Genomic DNA, 15830 nt, shown 5'->3' with positions numbered 1-15830 from the left:
GAGGATTCCTTAACTACAATTAAAGCTATCCATTCGAATATACCAAATTTATCTAGACACGGAGGGATCAATAATTGCAAACATTCGGAACCTTCTTGGGTTTGAAAGGTATAACGTAATATGTGTTGTTCAACAAGGAAATGAAGCTACTCATTCACTTGCAAGATTTTGTGGAGAACACTATACAATGATGACATCAATGTCCAAATTTCATCCGAGCTCAAGTTCTATTAGATGCTTCATTGTAATGTAGTTTGTTGTGCTACTATGTACCTTCTTTATGAATGAATTATATTTGATTAAAAAATAAAAATAAATAAAATTTAAAGGTCTTACCATAGACAAAACTCAACACCTAAAACTTGTATTTAACGTTAGCCTTATTTAAATGGATTTGAGGAAAGCTTTACGGAGCCAAGAGGCCCACACTCAAGCCCAGTGGCATTTTCGTAGTCCTCAAACCTAACCCTAATTGAAAATTTGCTTCTATTTATACGCAGCAACTAAAACCTTCTCTGTTCTCTCACAAAGCTTGCGGCTACCGTCTCAAACCAAACCCTAATTCATAAATTCTCTCTCTCTCTCTCTCTCTCTCTCTCTCTCTCTCTCTCACACAAATACTTGTGACGATATGTTGGAAGATGTTCGGGGGCAATGATGCTGAAAACTACCTATTTCCTGAGGGAATAAATTTCCTTAATGATTATGAAAAACCAATGGATCCTTTGAGCCCTCACTCTTCTTTTCACTCTTCTTATCTATTTTGGGTCTGTCATTCAAACGTTTTTGCTTTCATGGTTTTGGGTTTCTTCGATTTGTGTTAAGTCTGATTCGGAGCCATCGGCTTGATGATACACATTTCTGAAAATACATTATGTGGACTAAATCATAATCAGACTACAATTATCTGATTAATGGCTCTTTGCTTTTCCTCTCTTGTCCTCTTATTATTTTATTTTATTGTATTTGGTTCATTATTTCTAATTGGATTTTTTGTTTTTCTTCATTTTATCACACAAGTACACTCTTTACAATAGTTCAATCGTCTGAGCTTTTGTTGGCAGAAAAATATGTGCATGAATTTTCGGAAGTTAGCTATAGAGTTTAGCATTTGTCATTGTTGCATGATTTCCAGATTTACATGTGATGTTTTGTTAATAAAGGATGATACAAGACAAAGCATGCCTCTGCAATTGAAATATAATAAAGGATGATACAAGACAAAGCATGCCTCTGAAATTGAAATATGAACTGGCTTATCATCTCAGAACTTACGCAAGATTATATATATATGAAAAAGAACATTTATTATATTCTTAAATTCTTAAATCAGTTAGAGCCTATCTTACATGAGAAATTATATATAAAGCTCTTAATGCACCAGATTGTGCCAAGTCCCTTTAAAAAAAATTCAAGTAGACCCCACTATTAAAAAAAATGGGAAATTTTTTTTTTTTTTCTTAATAGAATTTACATTTTTACCAAAGATTTGTAGTTGTATATTTGAGATTGTACCTCATTACTCCTTACTTAAATAGTAAAATTTATTTTTTTAAAAAACATTTGTGTTATAAATATTTTGGTAAGAATCGCTTCAATTGGAAGTCTAATCGGATTTTAGATTTTGCTTCTGTTTTTTTAATTCCATTCGCCAATCAGATTGAAATATTAAAGTAAAATGAAAAGTTCTCAAGTACTTTGGTTATATTATTAAAATATCTCTTATTAAAGTATTTCATGTTTATAAATTATAATACTATTTATTTATTTTAGGAACCTGCAGCAGCCCAGTTGCAGAAAGGAAGTGCATAAATTACCCAACTGCAAGAATTCCTTCCAATGATATTGTGATGCATTTTCTAGGAACCTTCAATGTGCAGTGTTGTTTATAATGAGAAAGTAATGAATAAGGTTCTTTTAAGAGTATCTCAAATCATCCCTGTGAATGATAGTGAAATAATTTGTTACTAATAGTGAAATAATAGTGAATTAATTGTAAAGAGTAATGAAGTAGTTGAGAAGATCTGAGAAGGTCCCAAACACAGCCTCAAATTCACAAGCATCATGGGATCAGACATAAAATGCATCACAATATGAACAAACTTCAGCATCATAGATTCTGTAACAAACTATTCGAAAAGGCTTAGGAGGGGAACAACTCTGGATCTCATCCGAGTCCCCTCAGTCCAGGACATGGATCTCAAATGAATGTGGATGGAACTAAAAGATTACACGAAAAACTCGTTCCCTAAGCAATGTAATCATGATAAAAAGGTGGCTCCAATGAAACTTTGGAGTGTTAAAGACGCAATTTCCCTGCCCCTTGTGCACAGTAGATGTCTGTAGTATTATGTCAGTGCTTCAGCAATCCTATTTATTACTCTTCCCCAACTTGAAACAACATATGTATAACCTGTACGTTCTGTATTATTTTCTCTCTTGGTCAGTATGCTATTCATGGTTCAACTGTGGCATTGGATGCCCCAAGCGTAGCTGAATGCTGACATGAATGATATTTGAGGCTGCCTTCTGAATCTCCTTTTCTGCTTCTACCGCCAACTCCATTGCCTCTCTGGGATCAGGAAAAAGAAAAGACCAAAGCTTTTGGAGACGAACTTTTGGCAAACATTAACAAAATCACAAAGGTTGGATTATTAGCTTTTACCTTATCAACATTTTTGGGGGCATAGACACCTCAATTTGGAGTAAAACCTTGCCTTGCAACAAATGGCGGGTAATGCGCTCAACAAACATGATCTGAAACCCATTCACAAATCATTTTCACATAATTAAAAGGCTGAAGATACGCTCCATTTAAGAAAACGTTTGGTGTAGCTTCACATCTGGTAGTCTAATTAGCAATAATTTTCCATGCTTAAAGCCAGCTTGATTGGGTGAACCAAAATAGAACCAAATTTTAAAATTTATCTTCCAAACCAAATCAAATTTATCTTCAAATAGAATTATTCGTAATTTAGCTCTCAGAACAAAATCATGATGACCCCAATTGTCACAGCGCCAATGCCCAACTGCCTCAGAGCCTCTAGCTCAAATAATGGCTAAAGCAGCATAACTAAATGTATAACCTAGTGGATAAGGCTCTCAAATAATTCCTTGGCATTGTAAGTTAAGTGTGCAATTCAATTCCAGCTTAATTTTTTTTATAAGTATGAAAATTGTATTGATACGAATGAAGTAGGCAAAGCCCATGTACACGCAAAGTACACAAAAGAACACTTAAGTACATTCTAGGAACCAGAAATTAAAAACAAAAATCATGAACACTAGTTCCGTTAAGCACAATAGCTAAAAACCAGAGTAATCAGGTGTGCACAAAAAAGTTCCGAAGGGGTGCTCCCTAAGTTCAAAGTGCTGATCATTCATTTCCATCCAAATATAATGCACAAAGGAATCATCCTCCAAACTGCAGCCACTTGGGGACAGCCTTGAATATCCTTCCAGCAAGCTAGTAAATCCACCACCCTCAAAGGCATAGCCCAAGCCACACCAATTCTTCTAAAGATCTCATCCCACAACACTCTTGTCACCTTACAATGCAGTAATAAATGATGCACTTATTTCCCCATTCTTCTTGCACAAATAACACCAATCCATAACAATGAGACCCCACTTCGTCAAATTGTCTGTGGTCAAAATATTTCTAAGAGAGGCAGTCCATAGAAGAAAGTTTGGAAGGCACAAGAGACCTCCACATATTCTTCCGTGGAAAAGGAACATTACCATGTGATGCCGACAGCTTGTAATAAGATCTCACTGTAAACTATTTGCTCCCGTTAGGCCTCCACTGCATCCTATCCCCATGTACTGATAGGCCTCTCATAGAATATGTAAGACCGAAAAATTCAGAAACAGTATCCATTTCCCATTCATGAATATCTCTATTAACTTGAACATTCCACTGGTGAGAACCATGGGAAAATGCCAAACTCTTCCAAGCCCTCCTAAGAAATTTCCATAAGCCCACACCATACACCCCCCTCACTTCGTTAGAACACCAAACCACCCCCCCCCCCCAACACTTCCAAATCTATGATCAATAACCTCATTCCAAAGTGAATCCCCCTCCAATTGGTATCTCCATAACCATTTCCCCAATAGAGCTGTATTGAATGTCCTCAAAAAAAAAAAAAAATGTCCTCAAGTTACAAACCCCAAGCCTCCATTGGAATTTGGAGAACAAACTTTATTCCAATAAACAAGAAGGAACTTAGGTCTCCAGATGAGATGAGAAATATATGAATAGTAGAGAGATAGTTTGTGAATAGTACTGAAATGGATTGAGTTAAAATGTTTAATGGGGTTTTGGGAAATGAGAAAGAAAAAGTTGAATAAAAACATTATAAAGTTAAAATATTGTTAGAATATATTTTTTTAATATTATTTTTATTTTGGGATTTGAAAAACTTGAATTGTTTTTTGTGTTTTATTGAAAAGTTTTGGAAAGTTGTGATAATTAGGTAATGATTAGATGAAAAAGTTGAAAATTTGAAAATTTGAAATTGAGAAGTGTTTATGTTTGCATAGTATTTGGATATTGAGATGAGATGGGATTAAATGGTCTGTGAAACAAAATGAGGCCTTAATTTCCTTCCCCACTCCACCCCACAAGAAAGCCTAAAATAACTTCTCAATCCTATTAGCCACACCCCTACAAGCAAAGGAAATAAGGATAAAAAATAAGTGGGGAGGTTGGATAAAGTACTTTTAATTAAATTGAGTCTACCCCTTTCGATAAATACATTTGTTTCCACCCAGCCAACATTTTCTCAACATTCTCAACAACACCATTCCAAATGGTTTTAGCCTTAAAAGTCGCTCCCAATGGAAGATCCAAGTATTTCATAGGCAAAGAAGCCACTTTACAACCCAACAAATTTGCCAAGCTATTAATACTATCCACCAGACCCACCAGAACCATCTCAGACTCACCAAGGTTCATCTTGAGGCCCAACACAGCTTCAAAACATAACCAATGTGCCCTTAAAGCTTGAATCTAGCCACGACCTGCCTCACAAAAAAGAAGAGTATCATCTACAAAAAGGAGGTGGGAAATTATGATAAAACCATTAATACCATTTCCCACCGAGAATCCGGATAAGAAGCCTCCCCCAACGGCAGCCTCCACCATCCAACCAAGTGCCTCCATAACAATAACAAAGAGAAAGGGAGACAACGGATCCTCTCACCTTAGGCTACGAGAACTGTTAAAAAATCCAGCAGCGGTGCCATTAACTAGCATAGAAAAACGAGCGGTAGAGACACAATGCCGTATTCACAAAATCCACCTTTCACCAAAGCCACATCTCCCAAGCATATAAAAGAGGAATTCCCAATTCACATGATCGCATGTCTTTTCCATGTCAAGCTTGCATAGGATGCCTGTAACTCCCTCCCTCAATCTACTTTCCAAGCACTCATTGGCAACGAGAACCAAGTCAAGGATTTGTCTCCCCCGAACAAAGGTGTTTTGAAGCTTAGAAATAACCTCTTCCATAACCTGCTTAAACGATTTGCCAAAACCTTTGAAATAATCTTGTAGACCCCACTCACAAGACTTATAGGACGAAAATCCTTAACTTTCGTAGCCCATGGCACCTCTGTCCTTAGACATTTAGCAAAATAAAAATAATGAACTTGAGAGGAGACTATGGACAATCCAGAGTTGTCGTCCTTCCCAACCACCATAATTTGCGATGCATATCAACCTTGGGAGCCCACTTCCTCACTCTCTAACATGATTACCAATGCTAGCACATAATTCATGGGATCACTAGCCACTAGTGAAGAAGTATGTGGCTGCCCAAACGTCATCGGCAAAGAAGTCTATGTTGGCACACCCTCTGTTAGTTTCGAGAAATGGGAGCCAGGAGAACAGAGAGACCTCGTCGATATAATCTCAACCACTGCCACCAGAGACATTATTGGCAGGATAGCTTCCGCGAAGGAAGTAGAAGCTTCCGATGACCTGTTCTGAGCTGGTCCTGGCTCAGGCAAGCTACCCACCATCGGGCTAGGCCTTGTTGATGAAGATTCGCCTCCGTTGGAGCCCCCCCAAATGATGCCTAGCTCGCTGCACAAGCCTGATCTTCTTTTGCGGCCAAATCCAACCTTTTCCTTGCCTTTTTCATCACTCTTGAACCCCTTAGCAGAAGGCCTAGGAGATAGGCCCACACAACTCGTCCCAACAGAAGCTAATAGACTCGGGTCATAAAAAGATGAGTCCAAAGTCAGGCCTAGACCCAAATCTACTTTTAAAATTAAATGGTCGATCTTCTCCTTCATGCTGGTTAACTCAGCTTTCACCGCCCACAGTACACTCTCCTCAGAACACGTTGGCACAGCTCCCACGGGAAGGAGACAGCAGCCGACCTTCGCTTGTGAACCAGACCACCAGTCAAAGTGGTTGGTAACCCAAACCCAATACCAGAAGGCGGCACACTAGCCATGCCAGAACCTCCATTACTGCCAGAATTTCCTTGCAAAGCCAATAAAGACACTGGCTTTACCAGTGTTGCCCTATACGACACTGCAGCAGTCCCTCTCCCATCAGCAGGCCTCAAATTCTGGGAATGCTTCCCTCTCCCATCAGTGGTCCCTCCAATGGGTAGTGCGACTCCTCTCTTACCATTCACCATAACAGGGGAAGGCAAACGACAGAAGTCCCTGAGCGTTTTCTCAAAACCAACCCACCCTCTGCCATGCACTCCTTCGGGTATAACCAAAATGACACGTCTACCACCACGTCCATAAACCTCAAACGACAAAAAGTGGCCGAAAGAATTGGCACGACCTGCATGATTTTCTTGTTTCCTTTTCTTCATCCTAGATAGGTGTTTCCTCTTGTATACCATCTTGTGTACTTGGGATACACCTATTCTATTAATACAATCGCTTACTTATCAAAAATAAATAAAAACAAGAATTGGCACAACGCTGGAGTAAGAAGATATGATGGCCTTCCCGAGTGGTTTTAAGAAACTCCTTATGGCCCCCCAACAAGACGCATGCATCCACTGTTTTGGCCAACCAACCAGCCACCCCATTTCTAAAAGAAATGTGCTTTGTCCCTCGTTTACCCTCCTCTGTAATTCTAAACAGTCCCTGATCCTCATTAGAAAAGACAGTTTGGAATCCACCCGCAAGTTCCACATCGTGCTTGTGCTCAAGTTAATATTCAGACGTAATCTCACCGTTGAAACCCAACTAACCTCATCGGAAAAAGGTTGTATGGGAAAAAAAAAACCTCATAAGTCACCATACTTGCAAAACATTTCTCAATTCCAGCTTAATTCAAACTATTTTAAGAGTGTTGCCAGCAGGGTGCCAGGGGTAGAACTACTCCCCCCCCCCCCAAAAAAAAAACAAAAAAACAAAAGAAAAATTGAACTTACTGATTCCACACCTGGTTGCTGGCTCTTTTAACAGAAAACAACAAACAGATAAAAACTTAAAAGACCACCCCTTGGTTTCAGCTCTGGTTTAAATTTTTATAGAAATAGCACGTGCCATACTTCAGTGCTCAAAAGCTATGGAGAGTGGAGCAGGTCTCCATTGACTTTTTGTATCACATAATTTCAAAGTAAAGCATAGCTGACAATAAACTCATAAATGGACTTTAAAAGGAACAAACCTCGGGAAACTTTGCCAAGATGACATCAGAAACAACTGCTTCAAAATCTTTATCCACGGCAGGAATATTTCTATTTTGGTACATGGTCACCTTCATACTTTCTTGCTGGTTAGCTACACTAGAGGAGATTTGTGAAATCGCAGGATCTACAAGATATTAAGATGAATAAGAAAGACACGGAAGGGTGAAAATATATGATAAGAAGGCAGAATCAGAATAAAATGAAAAAAATTAAGAAAATGAAAAACTCCTGTTAGCCAGATAACTAAGCAATAGTTGGCAGACGAGAAGAACGAAATAGGAATAACAATTTATTTTTTTATAGGTAGGAAATAGGACTAACAATAAAAATGTGTAACCATTTTTTCAACTTTCCAAAAAGTCTATCCTTATTGGTCACTGCACATGGTAGTAACTGAACACTAGACGTTGCTCTTAATTGTACAATTTTCATCTTGACACATTTTTCAGGTTACTATAAGATTTTTTTTTTTTTTTTTTTTTTTGATCGGTTGGTTGCTATAAGATATTTACAGCAGAGCCAACATGGTAAGATGGTCAAGACAGTCATCTTGGCATATATATCAGAAGAGACACAAGCACTTCGATTTCAAGAAGAGTGGAGCCTATAATGAGAAAGGCAGAAATTTTTGCAGCAGTTTGATCGTCATAGACCACTTTAATCATTTGGCATAAGAGGGAAAGAAAAACTTGGGTCACCACCAGGCTAGAATACTTTTTCTATTAAGAATGATTGGCTGTAACGTATTAATATCCATCTCTGTTCATTCCAAAATCTCTTTGTGCCACTGAAGAACATACACTAACTCTGACACCAGCCTCTATGTTATTTGTCTTGAAGAGTTTAGGAGAATGTACAAACTGAGTAGTGTACCTATGTGTATGAAAACTTCAGCTACTTCAGGATGGGATTTGTGAATTTGATGACGAACCTTTTCACCAATGTAATGAGCTGCACTAACACTACATAGAGGATCAACCTGCAAGTGAAAATAGGGCCTAAGAGGCTCATCAATATCACACAGCTGCAGTTTCATGGTGAAACCTAAAGTTTATAAACCATGAAAGATTGAATAATCAGGACAACCAACCTCAATATGTACATCAAGATACAGAGATGAACCAGCTCTCCTTCCCCTCATCCGATGGCATCCCTGTAGACAACTTCAGAGGCCATTCAGAAAAGCATTATACTAACTAAAAAAATCAGCAAGCACTTCTTACTGATAGCAAAAGTATGTTCAATAGTCAAAAAAATTACTCCTTGCTGGAAGCTGCATCTGATATGATATGAGTTCTAGAATTTTGACAGCACCATGTCTATTCCAATTTTAACTTCAATAAATATGAAGCAAAAATACATCATGCACCTTGTTTTACACTTTGCACCTAAAACTACAAAACCGACACATTGCAAACTCAAAACAAAAACTTGCAATGAGCACCCTCTGTTAAGATCTAGCAGTCAAGGTTGTGTCACATCACCTATTTTTTATCCATCTCAATGGTTAGAATTGGATGAGGGGGCTATTTTCAGGTAGTGGTAGTTGGAGGGTGCAATATGTCAATTTTGGCAGTTTGAGGAGCAAAGTGTACTTTTTTCAAATATTAATTTCTTTAAGCTGGACAACAAATCTCTAGCACAGTTGTATGAAACTAGTAGTCAGCTACTCAGCTAAAGGAGTTTGATTAATTCCCAGGACCTTCATACATATTTTTATACATAAAACTTGTAAACTTGCAATCTATGAGTGTATGCATGCTTAAAAGGTTCTGAAGTGACATCTGAAGACTCACAAAGTTTTTCTTTGCTATAAATTATTCCCAATTTCATTCCAAGGCGGCCTACAAATTTTATGCAATTCCTATCATTAAGAGTCTCACCACTAGTCAAGTAACAAAAACTAATTGCGTGAAGAGTGGATGATTTTTCTTCATAGATAAATCCACAAATGTACACTGATAGCCCCCACATGAAGCAGAAGTATCAACAACTTTTCCAGCAACTGTATAAATAACTCCATGCGAGAAAAAAAAGGAAAAGAAAAAAAAATACTAGAAACTTACCTTGACACCCTCAGTTTGTAGTATTGTTTGTTTAATAGGCTCCAATTGTTCTGCTGGGATCGCAGCATCCACTAGTTCCAAAACACTAAAATTGGACCAAAAGAAACACATCACATTCATGTTGAACCTTCTTTTTTTTTTTTCTTTTTTTTTTTTGAACTGGTACATTCATGCTGAACTTAAAACAATAATATCTCTTACACTAAGGTCAAACACAATCTACCATCTTTCAACACTTTAAAAGGCCATGGAGGTTTGATAAGACAGTATACCAAACTCTGATACAAGCAATAAGTCAACAGTGTGTTAAATGGTTTGTCAGCCATTACACCCTCAAATGAAATCCATAAGTTACAAGATAACTGTAGCGTGGGGATTTTTAGCTAGAACAAACAAGCTTCTTTATCCAATCAATAAGGCCTCATATTAGTACAAGGGGGGACTGACCCTACAGGAAAATAATGCAACCATACAAAAGTTTTGACGAAAATATGCTAATGCAGATATTCAAGACTTAAAGCATGTTTTGGCTGATAAATAAAATCTTATATTAGCTGAGGCAGTATAACTTCTTCAAGGTTCAACTACAGTTCCCCGAAACTCGTCTTGAGAGCCCAGTGAGGCACCACTAATCAAACAAGAAATGATGTGAGTTATACAGGTATAAAGTAGAACAGACAATGTACCTCTGATACCCACTTTCAAGTCCAGCTTTTAGGATCATGCCCGAGACTATAAGTCCAGCAAGTGGATCTAAAAACTTAACTCCAAGAATAGAGCCTCCTAAGGTTGAGATGAATGATAAAGGTCAGAAATCTTTCACACAATTGAACAGCACTAGGTTTCCTAGAAGATGAATAAGAAAAGGTTGAATAACCAGACAATGTCAATGCGACACTCAACTGAGAACCACAATCAGTGTTGGAGACGAGGTAAGATGAAATAGTCGATATGCATCGCTCATCATCTCTCCAAAGAATAATCAAACACAGATGGATTTTGAAAAGCAAGATACAATATCCGTATTGAAAAATATCTTTGATGACAAATGGAAAAGTATGATGAAACAATTAGTACCCAATTAAAGCAAACCCAAAAAAGAGAAGTTGAACAAAATGTTTTGGGATAGCATCACCAAGTACATGACATATTGAATCACAGGAAGTGCAATGAAAAGGTTACCTTCCTTGACTGATTAAGCAATGGAAAAAGAACTTTAGACATAATCTCTCTGAATTAATTTTGGAGATATATAACCTACACCGATGAAGGTTTAATCAGAAATGTCACTATCTATCATGAGGTATGGTATTCCTTGTCTCCACAACTTTCAGTCCCTCCCAAGTTTTAACCATTGAAAAACAAATTTTTCCCATGTAGAAACAGAAGATTCTGGCTAGTCCATACACAAGGACAGCAAGATTTCAAGAACATGGAGGGTTAAGTTGATATGACCAAACACTTCAGCGAGTTCTGAAAATAGACCATGTTAGATTAGTGTAACTTGTGAGGGTATAATTGTCAATTGTATGTAGCATATATATTGTTGTACATCAATGAATGAAGTAAGAATTCTCTCCATGTGTGTTTACAAAAACATTACATTGTGCATCTTAATCAATGAGTGAAACTTTCTTTTACATTTCAGTGTAGCATTACCGCAACTCAAACACCAGACCTGGTTCAGAGTTACCGGTCTCTGCTGTTTCATAATATTCTATACTCCATTCAAAGCGTACCCTATGAAATGGTTAGACCATTAAACCACATACTAACAAGCAGTGTCTTAAACTAAATATTGTAATTGGTTCACAGCAAGTATACACTGTATACTCCCAACTCCACTCAATTAGACATTGCCCAAACTATTTATGTAGTTATTGAAGACTTATAAAACATAAACAAATTTAAAGGACTAGCTACGTAATAAGAACCAAAATATCAGATTTATATTTTTCTCAAACCAACTGAATATTCCTCAGAAGAAGCAGCACTCCTTACCAACACCAATGAGAGCTACTACAGATGAAATAGCATCTGCACGATGATGCCATGCATTTGCTTTCATCAGCCCACTGCCTTGTCTTTCCCCAGCTTGTTTTGTTATCCAATAAAGCCTGTGGGAATAAAAATGAATGTTTTATGCTGAGAAAGAATGCAAAAAATAAATTTAGACATAAATAGTTTATTGGAATTAATTTAATATTTAACATTATAAGACAAGGAATGAAGTTAGAAATGATCTGTCAAAGCACAAATGTGCATCAACAGGTGGAAGGACAAGAGAACATTAGTTGATATAATTCACTAGGGCGTGGGTGAGGACCAGTAATTGCATCAACATCAGGTAATACAGTTGATGTTGAAGCTCAACAAGGACAAGGCCAACAAGGGTCAAAGATGCAGAAATCTAGAGTGAAAAAAATTAATGGCGTGTAGCTTAATAGAAAATATGGCCTTAAAAAGTGCCAAACACAAGATAATATTCATCTCAGCAGCCCAAATAGTTTTGTAAGACTTCCACCAAAAAATAAAGTTGTTCAGATTTTTTTTTTTTTTTTATGTCGGGGAACCTCTCCAAGGTAGGGCCCTTTGGACCCACCCCTACAGAGTAAACGCCGGTCTTGTGCACAAGTCTTCAGATAATTATAAGTGATGAAATACAAGCATGAATACAAAACAGATCAAATAAAAAAGAATAATAAAAAATTGTTGACCCAATGTACAGATATAAAAAACTTTTGTACCCTTCTTTAACACATATTGATACAATGGTCATATTCAAAGCCAGGATGGGGTGATCCATGTCAATTCCATGGTGATGCCCCCTATGATTATGGCCATCCACATGCTCATGTCTTAATGGCTGATCAACTATTTCAGGATGTGATGATAACACCCCCTGCATGTGTGAATGGCAATTTCCAAGTAAGTAAAGATACGAAGCAGATTATAATATTATAATTTTATTTCCAACATTCAAATTTTACAATTAGATACTTTTAGAAGTTTCTTTAACTCCTGCTGAGATTTATGTTTAAATCTCAAAAGAACTAAATCAGAGGGGGAAGAGAGTAAAGCAGTCATACTAGCAAAAGATCTAAAGCATGCCATGCAATACCACCCGCAGTAACCAAAAGCATAGAAGAGATTCCAAGGGCTCCTAGAGTCTCAAATTTACCATGTCCTGAAAGAAAAACAAGAAAAAAACAATTGTGTAATTGCATAAGCATGGCCAAAGAGAGAAATGATATTTGTAGTACTAAGGTGTGCAAGCCCTGTGCACTCCGTTTGAAAAAAGTGGATAAATCTAAGATCCACATGAAAAAAATAAAGGGAGTGCACCAAGCTTGCACACCCTAGGACTATATCTAGCACTACTCCAAAAGAAAAGGTCTAGATCACATTTAGCTACAAGGATAGAAACCAATAGCACACAGCAATTAAAATAATTTGCCTATATTATGTGTAAATTGAGATCAATGGAGTAGGATGTAGGTACAAATCAAGAGTGACCATATGGGTGTTCTTTGTCTTTAGGAGCCTTTGCAGCTTTAAATGACCATAGTGCGACGCCACTAAGAACCTACAAGATAGAAAGATATGTAAATGGCTACCAAAAAATGAACAGAGTAGTTTTTTTATAAGTAATCGAAGATTTTATTACAAAGCACAAAATGCATAACCCTGGTACAAAGGAAGCATAGAAGAGAATCAACAATTTAGAAGTGGGAAATGATTTATATGGTCCTAGGGTGTGCAATCCTCACACACTCCCTTTGAAAAAAGTGAGTAAATCTGGGACCTACATGAAAAAACCCACTTTTTAATGATGGGTCCCAATTTTTTTCTAAAAGGAGAGTACGTAAGGCTTGCTCACCCCAAAACTGTATCCAGAATTACTAAGGTAGATATCATTATCTGAAAACAGAACCCAAGTTACAAAGAGATATTCATGCATCAATTTTTCTTGAAACCAAAAATCTACAAAATACAAGAGGCACATTAGTTATTAAAAATAGACTTGCACATTAACATGATGGAATATTGCTCTAAAATTAATGGCAACATCAGAACTGGTCATTAACATGAAGGAATATAACATTGATGACAACATAAGAACACCATAATGGACATGCACAAAGATAGGAGCGAACAAATAGTGATCATTTATAAAGGAAGATAAAATATCATTCGGATAAGTCTATTTCCAGGGGTATAAAACTATCAATCAAACCACCACTTATGAAAGGTATTAAGTTTCTACTTTGCATTACACGGTACGGATTTCAACAACACATCCCACCTGGTGGACTAATCAGTAAATACATGGTTGTCCTGTTTCTGCAAATTCCAAGATTACCAATTCAAACCTACCTTAGTTTTGAGAGTTTACGTACAATGTTTAACTTTTCTTTTTCAACTGATCAAATGTATGGTAGAATAGTACGGTTTTCAAGTTTTTCTATGATTAGTTTTGAGACTTTATTTTATTTTGGAGTCCATTATTTGTAAGCCTCTATATATAAGGCAATTTGTGGGAACTAAGATGGGTACTTGATCATTATTATTTGAAATTAAACTACGGAATACTTTCTAAGATAGTTTTTCTCCATTCCCTGTGATCTCAGAGTGGATTTCTTTTGAGATCTTGGAACAGTTGTGTGATTTTAGTACAACAGATTACATTTCTACAATACCACTGTCTTTGTAGCATCAAATTTGATCTGTATACTGCATCAATCTCATGTAATAGAAACTAGAAAGATGGAATAGAGCTAAAGCTTATTGAGAACTACTAGCGCCTATTAATGTTCACCCATTTCTCTTTTTCTTTCTTTTTGGCCAGGACGTGTACTTCTAAAGTTGGAACCACCACAACCGCAATTTTATTTTTTCTTATGCAAGTCCATAGCTCTTATCGTGAACCAAAACAACGATAATGGCAATAATTCACCAAAAGACACAACATGGGCAAGCAAGAAATATAACAATGCGCACAATTCAACAGAACACACAGCATGGACACGTAATTGTTTAAGAAAGAAAAAAGAAAAAGGGAAAATTTTGTTACCACGTCGGAAACTGAGTGCGCCGCATCGGCAATAATTGCGGTGCTGCCGGAAAGATAACCCGTCAGGACCTTCCCGCTAGCCAAAAAAATGTCAGCAGCGAGACCCAGCCTGAAAATGTTCTCGCCGTCCTTGCCAGGAAGGTGATGCTGGTGGTGCTGATCAATGCCACGATCCTGGTCGAAATGGCCCATATGCCACCTTCTGGAGACTTTGTAAATGGGTCTGTCAGAGAGAGTTAGTGAAGGGTCTTGGAGATGGGAATTGAGGGTTTGGATCATGGGGTTAGGGTGAAAATCCTTATTGACGTGCGAAAGTTTTGAGATGCAGCTTCTGTATAGGAGATAGAGATTCTGGAATCTAAATCCCATTAGTGTGCGAGTTCTTGGGTGGAGGAAACTGTCGGTTTTAGTTGCAGAAGGGAAGTAGCCAGAGGAGACGCAGTTTATCAGTCGACGAAGTTTCTCTAATCACCTTTGTTTTTCTTTTATCCCACATTGAAAAGAAATAAAAATATTTTTCTCATTATATAGTAACAATCATACCGAACAGAGTGCCGCGCAGTTAAATCACTGATACGAAAGTTTTGGACAGTGAATTAAGTGCATAAAAGTTATAAAAATAAAGATTTTTATTTTAACATTATTTTTATTTTAAAAAAGTTCTGCTTAGTCATTCAAATTTTTCAATGAGAATTTTAAATTTTAAAATTAAATATTAAAATATTATATTTTAATATTATTATTATTTTAAGATTTGAAAAAGTAGAAAAAATGTTAAATTATTTATTATATTTTATATGAAGATTTGAAAAAGTTATAATGATGAGATGAGAATTTTGTATTTGAGATGAAAATTCTTTATGGCCAAACAGTACATAAACCAAACTTGAGATGGGTAATGATACACTTATTACTCTTTCATTATTACTTTATCATTTATAGTGTATTTTTTTTTTTTTTTCAAATACTTTTTTAACATCCTTAACCATTAAAAAAAATTTTAAAAATATATCATTT

General features: G+C 36.7%; 1 protein-coding gene and 1 non-coding gene across 2 annotated transcripts; one reads left to right on the top strand and one right to left on the bottom strand.

Annotated features, from left to right (window-relative positions):
* The first annotated feature begins 645 nt into the window (after positions 1 to 645).
* LOC122317648 lies at positions 646 to 736 on the top strand. Its single transcript, XR_006244571.1, has one exon. It is a non-coding gene; the product is annotated as a small nucleolar RNA R41 (small nucleolar RNA).
* Positions 737 to 2067: 1331 nt separating this feature from the next.
* LOC122316079 (metal tolerance protein 2) lies at positions 2068 to 15318 on the bottom strand. Its single transcript, XM_043132600.1, has 12 exons — positions 14814 to 15318; positions 13256 to 13325; positions 12829 to 12926; positions 12487 to 12641; positions 11741 to 11856; positions 10426 to 10522; positions 9740 to 9824; positions 8764 to 8826; positions 8547 to 8652; positions 7652 to 7797; positions 2666 to 2757; positions 2068 to 2572 (listed from the first exon to the last, which is right to left on the bottom strand). The coding sequence occupies exons 1-12, from the start codon at positions 15180 to 15182 to the stop codon at positions 2452 to 2454; spliced, it is 1518 nt and encodes a 505-aa protein (XP_042988534.1). The 5' UTR covers positions 15183 to 15318; the 3' UTR covers positions 2068 to 2451.
* Between the last annotated feature and the right edge of the window lie 512 nt (positions 15319 to 15830).

The sequence above is a fragment of the Carya illinoinensis genome, chromosome 7, assembly GCF_018687715.1.
Source record: "Carya illinoinensis cultivar Pawnee chromosome 7, C.illinoinensisPawnee_v1, whole genome shotgun sequence".
Lineage (NCBI taxonomy): Eukaryota > Viridiplantae > Streptophyta > Magnoliopsida > Fagales > Juglandaceae > Carya > Carya illinoinensis.
This window is presented reverse-complemented; position numbering and strand designations above follow the sequence as displayed.

Coding starts and splice junctions, on each gene's coding strand:
- LOC122316079 (XM_043132600.1), bottom strand. CDS start 15,182: ATGGGATTTAGATTCCAGAATCTCTATCTCCTATACAGAAGCTGCATC. Junction 9,825..10,425: donor CTTGAAAGTGGGTATCAGAG/GTACATTGTCTG, acceptor GTCCAATTTTAG/TGTTTTGGAACTAGTGGATG. Junction 2,573..2,665: donor CCCCCAAAAATGTTGATAAG/GTAAAAGCTAAT, acceptor TCCTGATCCCAG/AGAGGCAATGGAGTTGGCGG.